Source organism: Panthera uncia, chromosome E1 (assembly GCF_023721935.1).
Source record: "Panthera uncia isolate 11264 chromosome E1, Puncia_PCG_1.0, whole genome shotgun sequence".
Classification (NCBI taxonomy): Eukaryota; Metazoa; Chordata; class Mammalia; order Carnivora; family Felidae; genus Panthera; species Panthera uncia.
Window position 1 is genome coordinate 43,692,146 of NC_064814.1, and position 21,994 is coordinate 43,714,139.

Sequence of the window (21,994 nt, forward strand, 5' to 3'; positions counted from 1 at the left end):
GGCTGGAGCAGCCTTGGGCAGTTACCCATCACATTGCCGGCACCTCTCCCCACTATGACATGTCTCTGGTCCCTAAATTTTCCCCACCCCACCCTTGTAGACTAGCACACAGAGCCAATTCAAGCGTACAACCGAAGCCCTCTGGAGAGAAGTAACTTAGGTAATAAACTGTACCATTGTGATTAGTCATGAATTCAATGTCATGTTTTTTGTTTGGCCTGGCTCTGATGTAGAGCACTGAAGAATCCCTTCTGCATGGCCCCTGTTCTCCCTCCTGGTCAGCAGACCTCCCCCTGGATCAGATCTCTAGAGTTTAGGTTTCTTTCCCTTTAACTTCCTCTCTTATTGCATCGATGCAAGCCATACGTGTTTCCTTTTGCCTCCATTTGGTTTCTGAAGCAATAGCAGTCTTTCCTGTTTTGACATCACAATCACAAGCAACTTCCCTCATCCACTAAGCTGATTCTCTTCCATTCAATAATGGGGATCGTAAAACAAATCTCTTAATAGTGGTTGAGAGGATAAAATGAGAGGTCTTGTGTAAACTTCCGTGCCGGTACCAAGCTGACATTCAAAAAGTGGTAGCTGCTACCATTTTAATTTGTTATTACTTATTATTTATTTAACATGCAGTCATTTGAGCACCTGCTCTGTCCCAGACATAGAATTAAGTGCTTTGGCTTAATAGACGTGGTCCCTGTTTTCATTTGCCGTACAGTCTAGTGGAGGGAAATAAACATGTGAGCAAATAGCATCGTGAGGAAGTTTCTGCTAGGCTAGAGGTCTGTGAACTCTGTGTAGAAGATGGCGGAGGTGACTGAGGAGAGGCTTCATAAGGAGAGAGGTCCTGGAGCAGGGTGCAAGAGCTGTGTGGGTACTGACCCACAAGGCCGTAGGGAAGGGCATTCTGGGCACAGGGAGCCGTGTAAGCAGTCACAGAGGCAGTAAGTAGCCTGCAGGATCAAGCCTAGGGGGCCACAGCTTAGCATGAGAGGCTAGGACAGAGAATCAGGACAGTCATGGAAGGTGTCGTCTGCAGCCATTTCAAGAATTTGAATCAGGGAAGGGGCTTGAGCATATGGCATCTGAAAGAAATCCCTTTGACAGCCGATGGTTACCAAAGATGAGACCGAAGGCAGGGAGCCCGGTTAGGAAACAGTTGAAAGAGCTCAGGTGGGAAGAGGAAGAGCAGTAGTGTCAGGAGTCTGGGCGAGGGAGCGCCGGGGAAGGGCTGGGAACTGATTGGACATTGGGATGGAAGGCTGAGGGCGCCGGCTCGGGTCGCTCCTGGTTTCTGGCTCAGGTGACTGGGTAACGAGATCAGGTCCACTGAGCCTGGGTTCCAGGGTGGGGCTGAGTCCTGGCCGTGCTGGAATTGAGGTGCCAGTGCTGTTCCGGTGAGACGGCCGGTACTTCGTCGGGTATTAGACATTAGAGTGGGCACCAAGGTACAGGAGATGGCGTAGAGAGACCCAGGAGGGTGGAGTCATGGGCCTGAGAGCAGCTTTTGAAGAGTAGGCGATGAGGGTGCTAGCCAGCCTTTCTCTTGACCTCCACATCCTGTTTTATTATCGTTCCTTCGCGGGCCCTGTGTTCCGCTGGTCAGTCCAGTCTGCATCTGCCCTTGATTATAGGCATTTCTAGTTCCCACACCTTCCATTCCGCACCAGTACAACTCAGCTTTCCCTACTCAGGCCCTGCAGTTTATTCTAAAAAAGGCCTCATGATCTATAAAAATTACTTCTCCCTTTCCCCAAACCAGTTGCCCTTCAGTCCCCAGTAAATTTTTCAGAGATCATGTATTTTTTCCCTTGTTCTGACAGTTACTCCGTTAGCAATTCCTTCCTATCTTTGCATTTAACACCCTATAACCATGTCACTATCATGTCTGTTAGGGTGATTTTCAGCTGCTAGTAATAGAAGCCTGACTTAAACTCACTTAAGCATAAGGTGAACTTTGTATTTCTTGCAACCAGGAGATCAGAGGTAGGACACATCCAAAGATGGTTGCTTCAGTGGTTCGGCAATGTCATTAAGGACCCACGTTCCTTATGCCCCTGCTTTCCTTGGGGCTGGCTTCATCCTTAGAATGGTGGTAAAATGGCAGCTCTAGATGTTTTATTCAAACACAAGAATACCCTGAAGAAGGAGAGAAACTCTTGCCCGGGCCATGCAGTGAAGTCCTTTCCTCCAGTCCGATTGTCCAGCTTGGAGTGTGTCCCCCATCTCAGGACCAACAGCAGTCAACAAGGGCATGCCATGCTCTGATTGGCTGAGGCTAATCAGAACTCACCTCTGCAGTTTAGGAGCGATCAGCTTTTCCCCATCATCTCAAGACCTGAGTAAAACGGGGGCTTTGGCTGGAAAGAAAAAGAAGACAATGGATGCTGGGAGGCCACAGTAGCATCTACTTCAACTTCTCAGTTTTTGTATAGAAGGAAGTGAGGCCTTAAAAAAAAAAAGTTTCTGGGGCACCTGGGTGACTTAGTCGGTTAAGCATCCGACTCTTGACCTCAGCGCAGGTCTTGATCCCGGGGTCGTGAGTTCAAGCCCCAAGTTGGGCTCCATGCTGGCCATGGAGCATACTTTAAAAAAACAAAACAGGGGCGCCTGGGTGGCGCAGTCGGTTAAGCGTCCGACTTCAGCCAGGTCACGATCTCGCGGTCCGTGAGTTCGAGCCCCGCGTCGGGCTCTGGGCTGATGGCTCGGAGCCTGGAGCCTGTTTCTGATTCTGTGTCTCCCTCTCTCTCTGCCCCTCCCCCGTTCATGCTCTGTCTCTCTCTGTCCCAAAAATAAATAAAAAAAACAAAAAAACGTTGAAAAAAAAAAAAACAAAACAAAAACAAATTTCTACAGTCCTTTACCAAAGAGAGAATGAAGCCTAATTTGTCCCTTTTTTTTTCTTTTTTAATCCACAGCTCCTTCATTCCCAAGTTCATCACTCACCTCTTCAAGTGCAAGCCAATTAGCATGGTGGGAGCAGAACAGGTGAGATGAATTGGTATAGGGCCTTTTCCTTATGGCTTTTGTCATAGATCAAACACATCTTTCTAGTAGGGATTTATTCTGGAGAAATAAAATTGCTGATTTCCCCTGTTTGGGGGCAAAAGGAAGACCTGGCAGCTTAATGCATCCACTCATTTAAAACATTTTTGTTGATCGCTTCTCGGCCTTTTGGCTAAGATCAAGTGTAAAACATTTTTGTTGAGCACCTACTAAGTACCAGGCATTGTGCTAGGTGTAGGTATACCACAGTGAATAAGGCAGAAAAGATCTCTCCTTCATGGTGCTCACATTCCAGTAAGAAGAGACAGATTAATATATGAGTTAACAAATAAAGTAGAAGATAATTTTAACTTAAGTAAGCTAAAGGGTATAAAACTATGTTCTGTGAAGGAATTCTCTTAGGGGCATGAGGGACTAATGACTTTTTTTTTTTCTTTTAACGTTTATTTATTTATTTATTTTGAGAGAGAGAGAGAGAGAGAGCAGGGGAGAGGCAGAGAGAGAGGGAGACAGAGAATCCCAAGCAGGCTCCACACCATTAGCACAGAGCCTGACGTGGGGTTCAAACTCATGAACCCTGAGATCATGAACCGAAATCAAAGAGTCAGACGCTTAACATGCCTGAGCCACGCAGGCATCCTGGGAGTAATGGCTCCAGACTGGATGCTCAGAGAAGTCTTCTCTGAGACCTGGGGCTTGAGAGGACTAGGAGAAAAGGGTCCAAGCAGAGGAAGCAGAGAGACTGATTATTTTAGATCCCACAGTGGCTGGGCAGAAGCCACTTAAGAGTAGCAAGCAAAGAAAGGCTTATCTTGGGGTGCCTGGGTGGCTGAGTCGGTTGAGCACCAGACTTCAACTCAGGTCACAATCTCAAGGTTTGTGGGTTTGAACCCCACCTCGGGCTTGCTGCTGTCAGCTCAGAGCCTGGAGCCTGCTTCAGATCCTCTGTCCCCTTCTCCCTGCCCCTCCCCAACTTGCGCTGTCTCTCAAAAATGAATAAATGTTTAAAAAAAAAAAAAGAAAGAAAGAAAAGAAAGGCTTATCTTCTTGGTGCTGAGAAACCGTTCACCTCACCCAGGAAGGCTTCCTTGATTCACCCCCTATGTTCACTTCAGTCCTTTGCTTCAAGACATCTCTTCACAGATTGTGTCACCTCAGCACTCATGAGTTGACTTATATGCTACAGCAGAGTCACTTCTTTTCAGCTAGCACCTATTCAGACTGTCAGAAATTTGAGCAGCTTGAATTTGGAGAACAGTTTAAGCTGCTTTAAAAACAAAAACAATAGGGGGCGCCTGGGTGGCTCAGTTGGTTAAGTGTCCGACTTCGGCTCAGGTCACGATCTCAAGGTTCATAGGTTCGAGCCCCATATTGGGCTCTGTGCAGACAGCTCAGAGCCTGGAACCTGCTTCAGATTCTGTGTCTCCCTCTCTCTCTCCCCTACCCCACTCATGCTTTGTCTCTCTCACTCTCTCAAAAATAAACATTAAAAAAAACACACACACAGTAATATTCAGCACGCAGTTCTTGAAAAACACCTATTTAGATACAGACTATTCATGTACTGATAAATAATTCTCATGTATTCATTAAAGTAAATCCTTTCTAGACCTCTGTGTAGCAACATTTAACCAATTTGTTACTTTTTATTTATTTATTTTAATGTTAATTTTTGAGAAAGAGGGAGAGACTGAGCACAAGCAGGGGAGGGGCAGAGTGGGAAGGAGACACAGAATCCAAAGCAGGCTCCAGGCTCTGAGCTGTCAGCACAGAGCCTGATGCGGGGCTCGAACTCACAAGCCGCAAGATCATGACGTGAGCCGAAGTCGAACACTTAACCAACTGAGCCACCCAGGGGCTCCCCTCTTATTTTTTATATTTGAAAGAACACCCAGTTACGTTTATACTCTTTGTAAGTGGATGGCCTTCCTAGGTTATGAAAAGAAGCACTATGATGTGAGCATTGAGACCTTGGGTTCCGAAATCATGGAGGTCCGAAGCTGAATCCTATCTCTGCAACATAGCAACCCTTTGTCCTTAGACAAACCCCCCCAGCACTTTAGTTTCTCCATCTATAAAATGGGGATAATCATGGTACCACCTTACAGGATAGTTGTGACGATTAACAAGACAGTGCACAGAAAGTGTTTGGCGCAACGTGTGGCCCATGGTGAGTCCTCAGCAGATGCCAGCTCTTACTAATTTAAGCATTCTCAGACCAAGGCCATGGCTCATTTCTGCTTTCAATGCCCACCTCCCCTCACAGTGACATCTAGTTGATACTTGCCGCAGGCTATCTGGCTGACCAGCTTCAAAAGTCAGTCAAAAGTATTGTCTCAGAAAGCTTCCTGGGAGGTTGCATGGATTCAGACAGAGACTGGTGGACTGTATCTGACGATAGAGTTTTGGTGTTTTGAAATTCTTGACTCCTGAATGTCATAAGCGTAGGACTGATTCTCTCCATTGGAAACAGTGGAATAATGCCCCAGCACATCTCCAGCGTCACTGGCACGTGTTTACTGGGGATTCATTCTGTTCACCTCACTGTTGTGTATATTCAGAGAGGTTGTGGAGCACTGATCTGTGTGTCTGAGAGAAGCTTTAAATAGAGTTCTGAGGTACTATCTTTCTGTGTCTACACTTGAAGAAGCCACTGGGACATAAAGTTGACTGGTTAGAAACACGTTTTCATGAGTTTGCAGCTTTGCCCAGGCCGTGCTCGCTGACTTAGTGTCTAATAACCATGATATTTTCATACTGTCACCTAAATCCAATATCATATCTATGTTCCTCAGATTTTCTCTTCTTTAAACGAATGTTAAAATAATCAGCTGAGACTCAAAGCCCATATCTTCAGAAAAATATCAGTTTGGCCAGTATTAACTTCTGCTTTGAGATGTGGATGAGAAAACCATCTGTGAAGCTGGAATTTTCCTTTATTTACAAGGCAAATAGGAGTGGGTGATTAAGAGAGCCCAGCCTGGGATAGGGCATGGGTAGGAACTGCAGGGCAGTGTGAGCCTTGATGGAGTCCCACATGAAATTCAGGTTTGGCCGGGTCCATGCTTGCCCTGAGTACCTGGGCTTAGAAACCCAAGCAGCTGGAGGCGGGATTACTCAGGCAGCAGAACCATAGGAATCAGGTAGTTAACAAAGACTGAAACAGATTCTGACTCGGGTCCTGTATCGGCTGTAATCCAAGCTTTAACAAAAGCTGTAGAATTGAAAGCTAAGATTCAGCCTAATCTCAGCTGCCTCTGCTTTGCCACAAAGGTACTAGATCCTAAATTTAGATAGCCTTCAATACTTGTGCTGAAAGTAGGAAAGCGGACGTTTTCCTGCTCTTTATTCTCTTCCTGATTACTCCACGAAGCGAATTATTTATCTTTGGGCCCCAGAGCCCTCTTGAGCAATTGCAAGGGCACGTGGAACTGAACCATACCGATATTTGTAATGCTTCGTGCTAGTTTGTGATTTTTCAGAGAATCTTATGGGATTTGCAGGGTCATTAATGAGTCCTGCAGCAATAGTAGCTGTGACTGAGCGCACGGTAGATGGAAATGGAATCCATTTGCCCAAAATTACCATAGAGGAAGCATCACAATGTGGTGTGGTAAAAAGGACCCTGAGACTTGGGGTCCAATCCTTCCTGTGCTCTTAATGGCCCCTGTGGTCACGAGTGGTTGCTTCCCTGCTCTGGGCTCAGTTTCCTCATGTGTAAATACGAGCACTGAATCAGACCCTCACATGGCCCTTCTAGATTTATCGTATTGTGGAGTCTGAAATATTTTGAGCAATAGATTGCCTGTGAAGCTATTTTCTTTATCTTTATGATACCACATTGACTTAGTTTGTATTGTGGTAAAACATACACAACATAAAATGTGCCGTTTTAAGCATTTCTAAGTGTACAGTAGAATTAAGTGCATTCATGGTGCTGTGCAGCCATCCACCATCCACCTCCAGACCTTTTCATCTTCCTGACCTGAGACTCCCCTCCCGTTGAACAGTAACTTCTCATTCCCTCCGCTCTACTTCCTGTCTCTGTGAATATGATGCTTTAGGTACCTCCTGGAAGTGGAGTCGTACCAAGTCTGGCCTTGGGTGTCTGGCTTATTTCACTTAGCGTGCCTTCAGGGTTTAGCCATGTTTCAAAATTTCTTTCCTTAAGGCTGGATAATATTCCATCATATGTACATACACTGTACTTTGACCATATTGAACTTGTTAAAAATGCACATAATTCAAAACCATCTGGAAAAAATATTTAAAGCGAGTTTTAGATTTTTTTCTTAAGCCCAAACACCAAGGAAAGGGGAAAAGAGAATCGGGTAAGCATAATGGCGGTTGGAAAAATGAGAAAATAGGACGGTTATTCTTGGGCACAGTTCTCAGTTAATCTCCTAAAAGTGGCAGGGCATTTGTAAGCATTCTTTTAAAAAAAAAAACAGAAAAACAAGTGGAGGGGCCCCTGGGTGGCTCAGTCAGTTGAGCATCTGACTCTTAATTCCGGCTCAGGTCACAATCTCACAGTTCGGTGGCATCGAGCCACACGTCAGCATGGAGCCAGCTTAGGATTCCCTCTCCCCCTCTCTCTCTGCCCTTCCCCTACTCCTACATGTGCACGTGCTCCCTCAAAATAGATTAATTAAAAACAAAATTTTTTTTTAATGTCAGTTCTTCCAAGACTAATCCTTAGATACAGTAAATCCCAGCAAGGGTTGGGTTGAGTTGGGTTGAGTTGGGGGTAGGTGGGAGTGTGGGTATAAATTGATAAGTTGATCTAAAAGTTAGATAGAGGGGTACCTGGGTAGCTCAGTTGGTTAAGCATCCGGCTTCAGCACAGGTCATGATCTCACGGTTCGTGGGTTCGAGCCCCCCATCAGGCTCTGTGCCGACAGCTCAGAGCCTGAGCCTGCTTTGGATTCTGTGTCTCCCTCTCTCTCTGCCCCTCTCCCACTTGCACTCTGTCCCTCTCTCTCTCTCTCAAAAATAAATATTTAAAAAAGTTTTAAAGTTAGGTAGAAATGCAAAAGACCAAGAATACCTAAAATACTATTTTTAAAAAAGAACAGAGTTGGAAGACTTAAATCTCAGGCTATCAGGACTTCTTTTAGTAGAGCTGTGTGGTACAGGCAACAGAGACAGATAGGCCAGCAGAACAGAATCTAGTTCAGAAATAAACACACACACATAGAGACACTTGATTTATGACGAGGTGGCACTGTAATTCAGCTGGGGGGGGATGGTCTTCTTGATAAACAGTGCTGAGTAATTGGATACCCATATGGGGAAGAAAATTAATCTTGACCTTTACCACACACCATATACAAAAAAATCCATTCCAGCAAGGACATGGAGAAATTGGAACTCTCCTACACTGCCGGTCAGAATATAAAATGCTGAAGCCATTGTTGGGAAACTGGGAAACTTTGGCAGTTTCTCAAAAAGTTGAACATAGAGTCACCATATGACCCAGCATTTTCACTCTTAGATATAAAACCAAAAGAATAGAAAAAGTACGTTCACGCAAAAACTTGTGCACAGATGTTTATGGCAGCATTATTCATAGTAGCCAAAAGGTAGAAACAACTCAGACGTGTGCCAGCTGATGAGTGGATGAACAAAATGTGGTATAATCTCACAAGGGAATGTTATTCAGCCATAAATAGGAATAAAGTACTCACTCTTGCTGTAACACCGATGAACCTTGGAAACATGCTAAGTGAAAGAAGCCAGATACAAAAGGCCTTGTACTGTATGATTCCGTTTACATGAAATATCCAGAATGGGCAAATCTAAAAGACAGAAAGTAGATTCATGGTTGGTGAGGGCTAGAGGTGGGGAGGAGAGAAAGGGGTGTGACTGCAAAGGGGCAAGGGGTTTTTTACCTCTTACCACGGGGGGGGGGGGGGGTGAGATGTTCTGGAACTACATAGTGGTGACGGTTGCACAACCTTGTGAATATACTTAACTAAAAACACTGAATTGTACTTTTAAAAGGCGAATATTACTATATACGAATTGTATCTCAGCTTTTAAAAAATCAATTCCAGGTAGATTAAAGCTCTGAAAGTGATAAGACAATAAAGCTTCTGGAAGATATAAGAAAATATCTTTATGACTTTGAGTTAGGCAAAGATTCCTTAACAAAACATTGAAAGTACTAATCGTCCAAGAAAAGATTATTTGGAATAATTACAATTCAGAACTTATTTTCATCAAAAAACAAGCTACAGAGTAGCAGATGATAGTTGCAATGCATACAACTAACAAAGTGCTCATTCTCAATATATTTTTAAAACCTCTGACATATCACTTATATGTGAAATCTAAAAAAACAAAAACAAAAAGCATAGACTTGGAGAATAGAATGAGAGTTGCCAGGGGCTGGTGGAAGAGGGAATATTGGGAGATGTGGGTCAAAGGGTACAGACTTTCAGTTACAAGATGAATAAGTTCTGAGGACCTAATATACAGCATGATGACTATAATTAATAATAGGTATTTTATGTACTTGACATGTGCCAAGAACAGGTTGTGAGCGTTAGCACCACACACACACAAAAACGATTAATTGCCTTGATCTTGGTATCACTCCACAGTATATATGCATACCAGGTCGTCACATTGTACACTTTAAATATATGTAATTGTATTTGTCATTCTTCAATAAAATTGAAAAAAAAACACTAAAAAAAAAACCTAATAAATCAATTAGAAAAAGATGATCAACCAGTAGCAAAGTGGCAAAAGACTTAAATAGGCAGTTCAAAAAGAAGATACCTGGAAAGCCGATAAATGTATTATTAATCATCCAGGGAAATGTAAATGAAAACCACACTGCTATCAGAATGGCCAGAATGTAAAAAGACTGGCAATACCAAGTGTTGGTGAGAATGCGAAGCATCTGAAACTTTCATACATCGCTGGTAGGAATGGAGATTGGCACGGCCACATTGGAAAACTGTTAGGCCATCTCTACTAAAGTTAAACATGTATCTGTCTACCCCATGACCCAGCAATTCTACATTGGGCAGATTCCACCCCGAAGAAATGAGGGTGTATGCATCAAAGACATGTACAAGAACGCTCATAGGCAGGGTAATGAGCAGTAAACTAACACAGAGGGCAGAAGAGTAGTTACCTTTGTCGGGAAGGCGGGGAGAGCACTGACTGGAAGAGAACACGAGGGAGCCTTCTGGAATACCACAAATGTCCTCTATCTTTAATTAGACAGTAGAGAGTCTATGTATGTAAAAGTTTATGAGGCTATACACTTGGTTTTCCTATACTTTACTGTATGAAGCTTTCATCTAAATTTAAAAGGGGAAGAAAGGAGGGGCGCCTGGCTGGCTCAGTCAGTGGAGCATGCACCTCTTCATCTCAGGGTTATGAGTTCGAGCCCCGTGTTGGGCATAGAGATTACTTAAAAGTAAAATCTTTCAAGAAAAAGAAAAAGGGCACCATATGTTAACTAACTTGGACGTAAATTTAAAAAAGAAAAGAAATGGCATGTCTCCTCACCTTGGTCCATTCGTTCCTTGTATCTTGAACTGTGCCACCTCATTGAAGAAGAACTTAGCAGTGTGCACGTGCTTCTATGCCTTCTAGGCGTGTGCCTTGATCTTCTCTTCTTAAGGTCTTCATCACTAGTGCCAGTCACGATGTCCCCCAAGAGTTGTAAGAGGCTTCAGAAGTGAACCCTCCAAACTTTCTGCTGCTGGGTGATGACCTTTCACGGGCATGGGGTGTTGGCCAGCCTTATGCCCCAAGAGCACACCGACAAGAGCTATAGCACCCCAAAAATTTTCTCTGAGGCTCAAACAAATTTGGCTGATGGCCATCTCTTTCTCCAGTGCTTCATGCCTAAGAAGATGAACTGCTAGCTATTTTCGAAGGGGAAAGCCAGCAGATTTTCATGATAAATGGGGCCTTTCACCTGCACTTCCTATAGACAGCTGCAAAGTCTCTGTCAGACTAACTCTTGCCTTTTCTGACTTCATTGCTTTTTGTAAAACCTGAGACCAAGGTCTCCATCTGTTCAGCTGTCTGGTGAGAACAGAATTTTATTGTGACTGGCCAGGGACTGAAAATGTCATCTCTCTCAAGATACGGGAGACCCAGAGAATTATGTCAAGTTCATTCAAAACTCTTCCTGTCACTTAAGACTATACAATTATTTATGCATATAATATATCTCTGGGAAGTAGGAAGTGTAGAAAAAGTAGGAAGTATCCTCATGTGTTTTAAAACCTAATCGTGTTTTTCCCACCGACAAATAATGCTAAGACATGGCTTTGATTTTGACAAGCCTCTGAAAATTTGCTACATGGAAGGTAAAGTTGAATCCTCACCAAGCGTCAAATAGCATTCCATAAAACAAAAACAAAACAGAGAAGGAGTGACAAAAAGAGAAAATGTTAATATTCCCAGTTAACAAAAGTATAGGAACTAGTGTCGGGAACACTGGTGTAACACGTAGCTGGGTCAAATCTTAACATGCTCTAGTTTGCTTTAGTTTTTCTTATAAAGGAAATCCTACAATTACTACCGAAGCCCGCTGTGGACTCTACCCTGCCATTCCCCTCCCTCCGTGCCCAAAGGTAACCATTATTCTGATCTTGATTTTTATCATTCCTGTGTGTATTTTGGTATGTTGCGTGTGTATATATTCTCAAATGATACGTGATTTTGTTTTGCATTTTAAAACTTTATGCAAGTGGTACTAAATGTATCATTTCCCCACTTGCTATTTTTGCCTAACAATGTTTTTTGAGATTTAACCACATTGATATATGTTGTTTGAGTTCATTCATTTCAACTTCAGTATCTTGTTCCATTGCACGAATATGCCACCATTTGTTTGTTCATTCTGCTGTTGATGGACATTTAGATTGTTTCCAGTCTTTTGGTTTTACTTTTTTTTTTTTTTTTTTAATGTTTATTTATTTATTTTGAGAGAGAGGGCATATGTGTGTGAGCAAGCGGGGGAGAAGCAGAGAGAGAGAGACAGAGAGACAGAGAGACAGAGAGAGAATCCCAAGCAGGCTCCATGCTGTCAGTGCAGAGCCCAATGAGGGGCTTAATTTCATGAACCATGAGATCATGACCTGAGCTGATATCAAGAGTCAGACGCTTACCTAACTGAGCCACCCAAGGCACGCCCAGTCTTCTGCTTTTATAGACAGCGGATGCAGGGAACATTTTTCACGGGGGCAAGAATTTCTCTCAAGGATGTAAGTGTGAGGGCTGTGTTATGGGTTATGCACATGCACGAGCAGGAAATATTACTGAATTCCCCCCAAAGTGCTTTAATTTATACTCTTACCACAAGTGTGAATTTCATTGCACTGTATCCATGCCAACACTTGATATCATCAACCTTTTTACTTGTGCCTATCTCATGATTATGAAATGGTATACAATTGTGGTTTTAATTTGCATTTACTAGATTACTAATAAGGTTAACTATCATTTCACTTGCCTTGTAGGCACTTCAGTTTCTGCTTCTGTGAGTTGCCAGTTCAAATCTTTGCTCCACTGTTGGTGTTATTATTGCTTTGGGGTTGCTGATCTTTTTCTTGTTGATTTATAGGATTCTTTATGTGTTCTGAATGGTATTCCTTTGCCCGTACCGCACATACGCTTTTCTAGTTTGTCTTTTTCCTTTGCTTATGTATCTTTGATATAGCCTCATTTTATTTTAAGCGGTAGATTTTTTTTTTTTAATTTTTTTAACGTTTATTCATTTTTGAGAGACAGAGCAGGAACAGGGGAGGGGCAGAGAGAGAGAGGGAGACACAGAATCCGAAGCAGGCTCCAGGCTCTGAGCTGTTAGCACAGAGCCTGACACGGGGCTCAAACTCAGGAACCTCGAGATCATGACCTGAGCCGAAGTCAGACGCTTAACCAACTGAGCTACCCAGGTGCTCCTAATTTAGTTTTTAACTGGCAGAAATTAGACCACATTTTTTCTAGCTTTATTGAGATATAATTGGCATATAACATTGTGTGAGTACAAAGGATACACAGTGTGTTAGTTTGATACGTTAATATCTTGTAAAATGATTCCCGCCACAGCATTAACTAACACCTCCATCCTGTCACATAATTACCATTTCTTTTTTGTGGTGAGAACATTTAAGATCTACTCTCTTACCAACATTTAACTGTGTCATCTTGGTTTTTTCCTGGGTAATGGGAATTGTATGTAACAAATGTTTTTCCTTTTATATTTCTGTTGATTTTCCAAATTCTCTCCATCAAGAATGGAGAAATCAGGAAAATGCTTGCTTTTGCTTTTGGTTTTTTTGAGAGAGAGAGAGACAGAGCATGGGGTGGGGAGGGGCAGAGAGAGAGGGAGACACAGAATACAAAGCAGGCTCCAAGCTTTGAGCTGTCAGCACAGAGCCCCACGCAGGGCTCGAATTTGTGAACCACAAGATCATGACCTGAGCCAAAGTCAGACACTTAACTGACTGAGCCACCCAGGCGCTCCAGGAAAATGGTATTCATCAGCATAGGTATACTAAGTGCTGTGTCCCCATGAAGTGGCTAGTAATCTGCTTCATTCCCACAGCTGCTGCTGGACACCCATTCCTTGAAGATGGTCCTGCTTGATCTACCTTCCATTGGCTCACAGGTGGTGAGGAAAGCACCTGCCAGTTACACTAAAATTGTTGTGAAAGGCATGACCCGGGCAGAAATGATACTCAAGGTGGGTCTTGTGTCTTCCTCAGGGTTTCTATTAAAAGGGGCTGGTCATCTGGTGGTTTATTCGAAGGACTACTGGTTTTGAAAGTACAGATGAGGGCTGTCCTCATCAGCCCCAAAGGATTGTCCACATTCTTTGGCTGGACCAGATTTGGGCCTCATCAGAGATTGTTGAAAGTCAGTGGACAGTTACTCAGGGGATCAGTAATTCTTTGTGACAAATGAATTTTTCGTTGTAATGGGATTCTCTTGTAGGATTTGGCCAAGATTGGAAATTAGGTGGGGCTGTCGCTGTGAATCAGTGTCTGAGTCAAGGATCTCTTTACTTCTCAGCAGGAATTTAGCCCAGCTATCAGTTACTCACTTTCCCACATAAACCTCTTTAGCTTTCTATACCCTGCAACTTTCCAGGAAGTCCAAGCAGATGTTGCAGTAACTGAATCTGATCAGCAAATAGGCTTTAACGGGGGCTTTAGGCCCCGTTTAACAAACTATTATATGTGGGGTGATGATATGGAGAATGTCTGAAGCCTTGAGCACCTGCATCTGATTTTCACCTGCACTTGTTGAGAAGAGAGGGGGGCCTGTTTGGGGGAGGGGAGAAGGCTGGAGAACAAATGGAACCATCATGAAATGTTCCTAAAAGTACAGGGCCTGCAAGCTTGTCAGGCCTGTCTCCCAAACAGAATGGCTCGAATGATGGCGGGAGTGAAGAGTAGCTATGTCCCATCAGTGGGACCAGGTGAGGTTCCTGCACAGACCTTGAGCCCAGGCCGGAGGAAACTGGAAGCGGCCTAATCGGCTTCTTCCCCCAGCTGGCTCACTCACCGGAGAGGGGAGCGTGCAGTTGGGGAGCGATCTGCAGGGAGTGTCTGACTGAATACTGCTTGTCACCCTCTGGTCCATTCTCAGGAGTTCCTGCATTCCAAAACCAAAGCGGAATGGATCTGAAGATTGTGATGCCCTCAGTTTCCTTCTGTTTGTAGATTAATTGACAGTTTAAGTGCATGTAGTTAAATGAAGTTCAGATTTTAAGTCTTGAAAGGCAACTTTGGGATTTTTGTCCTTGAGAAAATCCATTTAGATCTATGGGTTTCGTGAGTCATTCCTCAGGGATAAAGACGCATTGGGACAGTAGGAGCAGGTATCATGAACCCCCATCTCAGAACAGGAGGCTCTCCGGCACAGCGTTTCACAAATGGTCCCGATACTTAAAAACCACGTGGGAGGACCCCACCCCAGGTCTCTGAGTTCAGATCTTCAGGGGAGGCACCTAGAAATCTACACTTAAAAAGCAATCCAGGTGATATTTATGCTTTAATAAATTTAAGAAACATTGCTGTAATTGAACGTTGAGATGAAATAGGCCGTCGGGACATTTCTGAGTTTAGGGTTGCTGCCGCTTAAGGAAATCTTGCAGAATCCATTTTGTGGTCAGCTTGCAAGTAAGGAAAAATGATCCCCTGCTTTCCAGTCATGAGTTTTCCTGCAGGCCCATTCTTGTCTCCCTCCCCTGCAGGTAGTGATGGCCCCTCACGAACCGCTGGTGGTGTTTGTTGACAACTATATCAAACTCCTTACGGACTGCAACACAGAAACCTTCCAGAAGATACTGGACATGAAGGTTAGCTCGCTGTCTTGTTTTGTCCACACTTGCACATCCTTCTCACACGCAGTGGTTCCTAACCAGGGGGTTGGATACGGGCTCCTGGGGAGCTTTCTCAGAGTGCATCTGCCTAGCCCCAGACCACAAACCAGATTCTAAGACGTCTTCTGAGGAGAAGGACCCCGGACAAAATAACTTCCTGACTCTGCTGGTACCTCCGAGCCCCATGGAGAACCAAAGGCTCAGCAGAGGCTGGGGGCGGAAGGAGTGAACTGTCCCTTCTCTCCGCCCCTTCTTTCTCTCCTTTCCTTTCACCCGTTTTTCCCGTTTTTCTTCCCTCCGCTCTTCTCTCAGGCTACTACCCACGGCAGGCAACGCCCCCGAAGGAAGTGTTCATCTTCAGCCTAGAGCAATTATGCTGTTTGCACAGCCGTGGCTAACAGCACACGAGATATTGCACTCTCCCCTGGGGACTTACTGGGGCCAGATGTCATGATTACCCTCCTTTCTCTTTCAACTTCAGGGGCTGAAGAGAAGCGAGCAGAGCAGCATGCTGGAGCTCCTGCGCCAGAGGCTCCCCACCCCGCCTTCAGGGCCAGAAGGCTCCGGCTCACTGTCACTACTGGCTCCGACACCAGAACAGGAATCCTCTCGCATCCGCAAACTAGAGAAACTGATTAAAAAGAGACTGTAGGAGCATGCATGGGGCACTGTTTTCCCTGGCTGGTGCCCCTCAGCACCCGGCTGCCTGGAAGCCCCCCACCAATCCTGCATTCCCCCTGACTCTCAGATCATCAATCCTGAAACCTCCTGGGACGTTTGGGTTGTTCATGTGTCTTCTCCATGACCTGTCTTAATTCTTGTCCTAATCCAAAAGCCAAGCAAGGGCAGGGTGATAAAAAGGCTACAGAGTTGGTCTTTGATTCTATAGCAGAGGCAGCGGTGGGTGAAAGGGCCCTGCGGTTCACTTGTGTTCGTGAGCTGCTCGTCACTGGCTTTACAGCCTCACCTCTGCTGTCACGCCTTCTGGCACGTGGCCCTATCTGCCCCACCTGGCCAGAAGCCCTGGATCTCACCCCTTCCTCCACTTGCTGCTGTGGGAGGTTACCCCTGCAGCCAGACCCTAAGATTTGTGCTCCCTGTTCTGTGGGCTTGGCTCTGGGGCCTGAGCTAATGCAGTGGCACATTACAGCTGTAGGACATTCGTCTTGCCTGATGAAGGCAGTGGAAGCAGGTGCATTCTTCCTTCTAGATCCATCTCCTGGTATGTATTGTCATGCCTAGGCCAGGTTATCTCAGTAATCTCCGGTCCCCTCTCTGTATGTGTCTCAGGAGAAAGTCCCTCTGTGTGTCTCACCCAGGAAGACTGTATGTGCTAGGCCTCAGAAGCAGGTGCCCTCTGTGCCCTGGGGCTCCTTGCCTGGGTATGGGGGTACACCCATATCTGCCTTGGAGAGAGGATTCTGCTCGGCATACTCCCCGCATGCTGTAAGCAGATTATTTTCTCCATTTCTTTATTCCCACTCTAGCCCTGACTTCTAGGGGAGGCATTGCCTTCTGTGAAAAGAAACTAGGAAGTTTTCCTAGAAACCTTGTCCTAAGCTTTCTCCTCAGATGATGCTGTGGGACAGCACAGGAGGCCTGGACCCTCTAATCCCCTTCCTGGCCATGTATTTTCAAACCCACATTACTTTCCAGAATGATCTGAAACGACAGAGGTGATGTGAGGTGCCAGAACGACATACCTTCAGAACAGAATGTTGACCTCAAACACCTGCTCAGAGCCTGCGCCAGCCCAGAACACAGCCTGACCCCCGGCCTGCCCGGCCTGTCCACTGGCTCTCAGCCAGCATGGCTTTGCAGAAGAGAGCTGCCCCCTAGAGCCACTCAGTCCCCACATCATCCTGCAGCATGAGAACGGGCAGCATGTCAGGTAGCTGCCCTGACTTGCCTGGTTCAGTGGAAACCGAGCCTCAGTTAACCGGGACCACAGCCTCAGGGCAGCCGCCTTTCGTGTCTGCATTGTTCGGGAATTCTGAACAATGTGTTGGCCAGGTGGGGAGAGAGCGCTGAGGAGGAAGGAGGAGCTCTTTACAGAAAATGCACATAACAGGCCCTCAGGATAAAATTGGGATATCAAATAGCGCTCAAAAATGAGTTTTCAGGATAGAGGAAGTTTCCTGAAAATCCATAAAACTTGTGACAGCCATAAAGGAGGAAACTTTAAGGTTTGAAAACCAGACCAGGAACTGATTATTTTTCCCTTTCTTGTTTTCCAATGCAACCAGTCTGTGCGGCGCCCCTTCCCCTCCATCAGCCTTGTCCCAGACTCAGCCCATCGGCCGCAGCTTTGATCCCAGGCCTCACTTCTTCACCGGCTTCCAGTCTCTTCTTGCTAGTCAGTATGACTCGTATGTGCTGAGCGTCTCAAACTGGACAACACCAAGAAGAAAGTAAGAGGTGTGACCTTTGGCTGAGCTCTCTTAGGGAAAGATTGCTAAATGAGAAAAGTGCAGAAAGGCCGGGGAGGGGACGGGGCGAGCGCAGGCCGCACACTGCCCGGACTTCACTTTGCCGGGACAGCCGTCCTGCTGCCCCGGTGACGCCCCACAGCGCGCACTGAGGGAGGTTAACATTCTCTTCCTGCCCTTGAAAGAAGGGCCGATGGGCCCATCTCCAAACAGCACAGGCACTTCAGCCATCTGTCATCAACCTGGGAAGCCGGGAGAGCCAGTGGACTCTTGCACCTGGTTCTTGTCACTCTCGGTGTTTATAGACCCGCACTTCTCTCTCTGGTTCATTCTGAGAAGTTGTTTTCTGTACGGCTCCGTAACGCATTGAGATGTCAAGCCGCTGTTTCCCCCCCGTTGGTGGTCACAGCCAGGGAAGTTGCTTTCTTGATTTATTACATTGTCAGTAATCTCCAAGGAGCCCACAGATGTCAGTAGGAGTTATGCTAAATGTCTCGTTGATAGAGTCTGAATTCCGCGTATGCATCTTCTAAAGACTGCATGTTTCTCAACTGGGGGTATGCATCAGAATCACCTGGGGCCCATTTTACAAATACAGTTGCCTGGAGATTCTGAATCAGGAAGTCTGGAGTGGGGTCTGGGCATGTGGGTGATTGGAACATTTACCCCCCCTTGTTAGAAACTATTGCAATAGAGCAACATTTGCTTTATCAAAGTGTTCCCGTAGCACGTTTTCGTGAAGATTTATTTTTCCCAACTCTCTAAGCAAGTGTAATTACTGTATCGTTGAGCTGGTACCAACATGGGAAAGACTCTTTGCTAACATCCAGGGGCTTTAATTTGAAGCTTGTGTTGATGACAGGGACCATGCCAGAATTGTGCTGTCCCCATACAGACTAAGATTCTTGCCGTTTTGACAACCTGGCCCCAAAGAGAAATTTGATATATGATTGTCACTTCAAAATAACATACATAAAGGAGATAAAAACAGTAACAAAGAACTCTGTTATTAAGCTAAATTAGATATTGTGCCCATTCCTCCCCCCCCACTTTCTCTAACTCCTAAAAAAAAAAGCAAAAAAAAAAAAAAAAAAAAACTTGAAGCCACTTTATGTGGTTAAAATACATATTGGTAATTTATAATTGATGAAGATCTGCTTTTATGGACAGACTTCTTGATAGCTGGCTTAGGGGTGGCCAGGCCGGAGAAACTTCTGTCTGAATCATAACCATGTGATAGGAACCACAATGGGTGGACAGAGTGTTTGGACCTCCAAGTTCGGTTCTGGAAGTGAAACTGTCGCCACTCCTCCCTCTCTTAGAGACCCAAGAACTAGTACCTAGGACTTTCCCCCCAGAAAAAGGTGCCTCCTTTCTCAAGCCGAGGACGGCTCTTGGGTGCAGATCAAACGAGAGTGAGAGCAGACTGCGAGGGAGCAGGGTGACAGTTAGGACCGGACAGGGCGAGCAAGCACGTCTGCGGCTGCTGCCTGATGTGGGGGTGCTCCACCAGCCCATCCTGAATTGCTGTTGGACAAGGAAACCTAGCTCCCTGTTTACGGAATGCTAGGGGAAATGCCAAAAGGTCACAGCTGGAAATGTAATTCCTCTCCCTAGGAGGAGAAATCTCCAGAATAACTAGCTGGCTGACAGTGAGAGCAAGTGTTTCACACTTCTCTACTCCAAGTCAGATTTCTAAAAATAAAATCATTAGAACTGCATCGGGCCATTTAAACAATAGCCTTGGAAACACGGACACATGAAAAGTTGGCATCCGTTTTATATCGTAAATCTCAATTTCCAGTCTGATCCTAGTATTTATCAAAATAGATAGCCTCCCAGACCCTCAAAGTTCTATACTTGTGGGAGATATCAATTTCCTTAAAATAAAGGGACTGCTTTTTTGTGTAAATATCTTTCATTTCCCCCATCTGGAAGTGATTTCGTGGTGCATATTGGAGCATAAAGTACTACAGTTAATTAAAGCATTACTGGATGTCATTTGCTAGGGTGTATTTCCTTACTGATGACAGAAAACAGAACGGACAATAGGAAAGAATCAGGAAGCCTGTGAACCTCGGGCCCTCCGCAGCGTCTCCCCTTCTCCCCGGTGAAGATGTGCCCCTTCCCTGACGGCCGAAGGAAGCAGTGCCTGAAAACAGACTCGTTCATCAGCACGGTCCTGGCACGTCCAGTCTGCTGGACACCTCTAAATACGCGTAGAGTGTGTTGCGTCCGATCTGGAAGCCTTCTTGTGCTCTGAATTTCTGTCCTGTTGACTTTCCCTTCTCCACCTTACTGTTCCGGTCACAGCCTGCTTTTCCATGTGACTGCAGATGAGTTCTGTCCTGTACACAGTAAGTTAATCCTGTTTCCGTAATAAGTGGGTGGGCATTTTGCAGTGAACTTTTTGGGAAGTCTGGCGTTTCCTTCAGCGGTGGAAAATCTGTTGCAGCACTTCCATTAGGCTGGCTTCAAGAGCCTTACCTAGTTTCCATTCTTTATTTCCACCCTCTCCCCACTAAACTGGGGTACCCAGAGATCAATCTGATGAGAAAAGAGACTTTTCCTTAGAACCCTCCAGAAGAGCAGTGCGAGGTGGCTCGCCTGCCCCGTTCTCGTCCTTGTCACCAATATAACCAGCCACTGGAGAGCAGCAGGGTAGGAAGAATGTGTCCATCTGAAACAAAAGCAGCCTGAGACTGGAAATTTCTACAGAAGGACCTGGTCTCCAGGTCCGGTTACGGCACTTTGACTTGACGTTGGACGCGTCCTTAGTCCTCCGAACCTTAGTTTTCAGGATCTGTAAAAGGGGATTATAATTAATAGGACTGTGTAGGTCACAGGAGACCAGGTTGCGTGCTCTTCAGCCATCAGGCAGCGTGAAAAACGAAGTAAATGTCCATTATCGCTCGCCAGGCCTGAACCACCAGTGCCCGGCCTGGCTGGATGGTGGGTGGCCATAGGGCTTGTTCTGTCCCTGGACTGACTTGAACAAAATGGCCAGGTGACAACATAACCATGCTGCTGTGTGCAGGCTGCCTCGGGGGTGAGCAGCGGAATAGCTAGTCTTTGCCTTTTAAAAAAAAAAATTGTAATGTCTATCTATTTTTGAGGGACAGAGAGAGACAGAACGTGAGCAGGGGAGCGGCAGAGAGAGAAGGAGACACGGAATTCAAAACGGGCTCCTAGGCTCCGCACTGTTAGTGCAGAGTGAGCCCGAAGCGGGGCTCAAACTCACGAACCGCGAGATCGTGACCTGAGCCAAAGTCAGACGCTCGACCGACTGAGCCACCCAGGTGCCCCAAGTCTTTGCCTTTTCAGGTCATGCTTGTGATATCCAACTTATTCAAGCGTTTTAAGACTCTCCGAACCCTCTATTCCCCTTGTCCTAACAGCTGCTATTTCCACAGTATTTAGGGATAACCCTACAGACAGAAAAGAGCTTCCTTCCTCCTGGTGGTGTTGGCTGGGCTGCCTGTTGTGGAAAATGTGGCACGTTTCCTCTGAAGGCAAATTAGAAAGGTTGCCAAAGGCTCCCTTCCAAACAAATTCTTTAAATACGGTGTCTGGTGTCCATAGACCAGACTTCAACTGGCCATTCATGGCAGGGACAGAATTCCTGCCTGCCCTCCTTTTTTTTTTTTTTTTTTTTTTTTTTTTCCCTTTCCTACAATACCCAAAAAACTACGTAAGAATATCTTGGAACAGGCAGAGGTTCACCAGCTATTTGCATTACTTTACAGTTGCCTTTCAAAGAAGTTTAGACCTTTCCCAAGGCCAGCTGAATCCCTATAATCTGGGTTTTCAATCCGCTTTGGGGATATTGATACAGAGAATGCTAAGTGATAGAGGGATATTAAAGTTAAACAGGGTTCAGCGCTTTGTCCCCTAGGGATGTTTATCACTTAATCTCAGGGCTCTGGTAGCTTCTGCTCAGTAAGCAAATGGAATTTGTACAATTGCCGTGCCTCCTCCCATTTGGGGTCATTTTTCAAAAGTGAGAAATTAAGAACAGCTTCTCCACAAACCTTCCTTTGCTTCTGAGGCCAAGGAAATTATTTGCAAAGCGGGCAGCCACTTTCAGGAGAGCCAGGTGAAGTGATGGAGAGAAACTCTATCTTCTTGTGCATGTTTGCTCTGTGCTGATGGAAAAGAAAGGCGGTTCTCGGGGAGAAGGGAAGCAGACCAGCTG

At 45.4% G+C, this 21,994-nt stretch overlaps 1 protein-coding gene across 1 annotated transcript in view; it reads left to right on the forward strand.

The window, feature by feature from the left end:
• Window positions 1-19,800, forward strand: part of VPS53 (VPS53 subunit of GARP complex) — a 136,060-nt gene extending 116,260 nt beyond the window's left edge. Inside the window, exons 19-22 of the mRNA XM_049636716.1 lie at window positions 2,919-2,988; window positions 13,589-13,726; window positions 15,242-15,346; window positions 15,852-19,800. Of these exons, the coding sequence (XP_049492673.1) occupies window positions 2,919-2,988; window positions 13,589-13,726; window positions 15,242-15,346; window positions 15,852-16,022 (484 nt within the window). The 3' untranslated portion in view covers window positions 16,023-19,800. The remainder of the gene's footprint in view (window positions 1-2,918; window positions 2,989-13,588; window positions 13,727-15,241; window positions 15,347-15,851) is intronic.
• The last annotated feature ends 2,194 nt before the right edge of the window (window positions 19,801-21,994 follow it).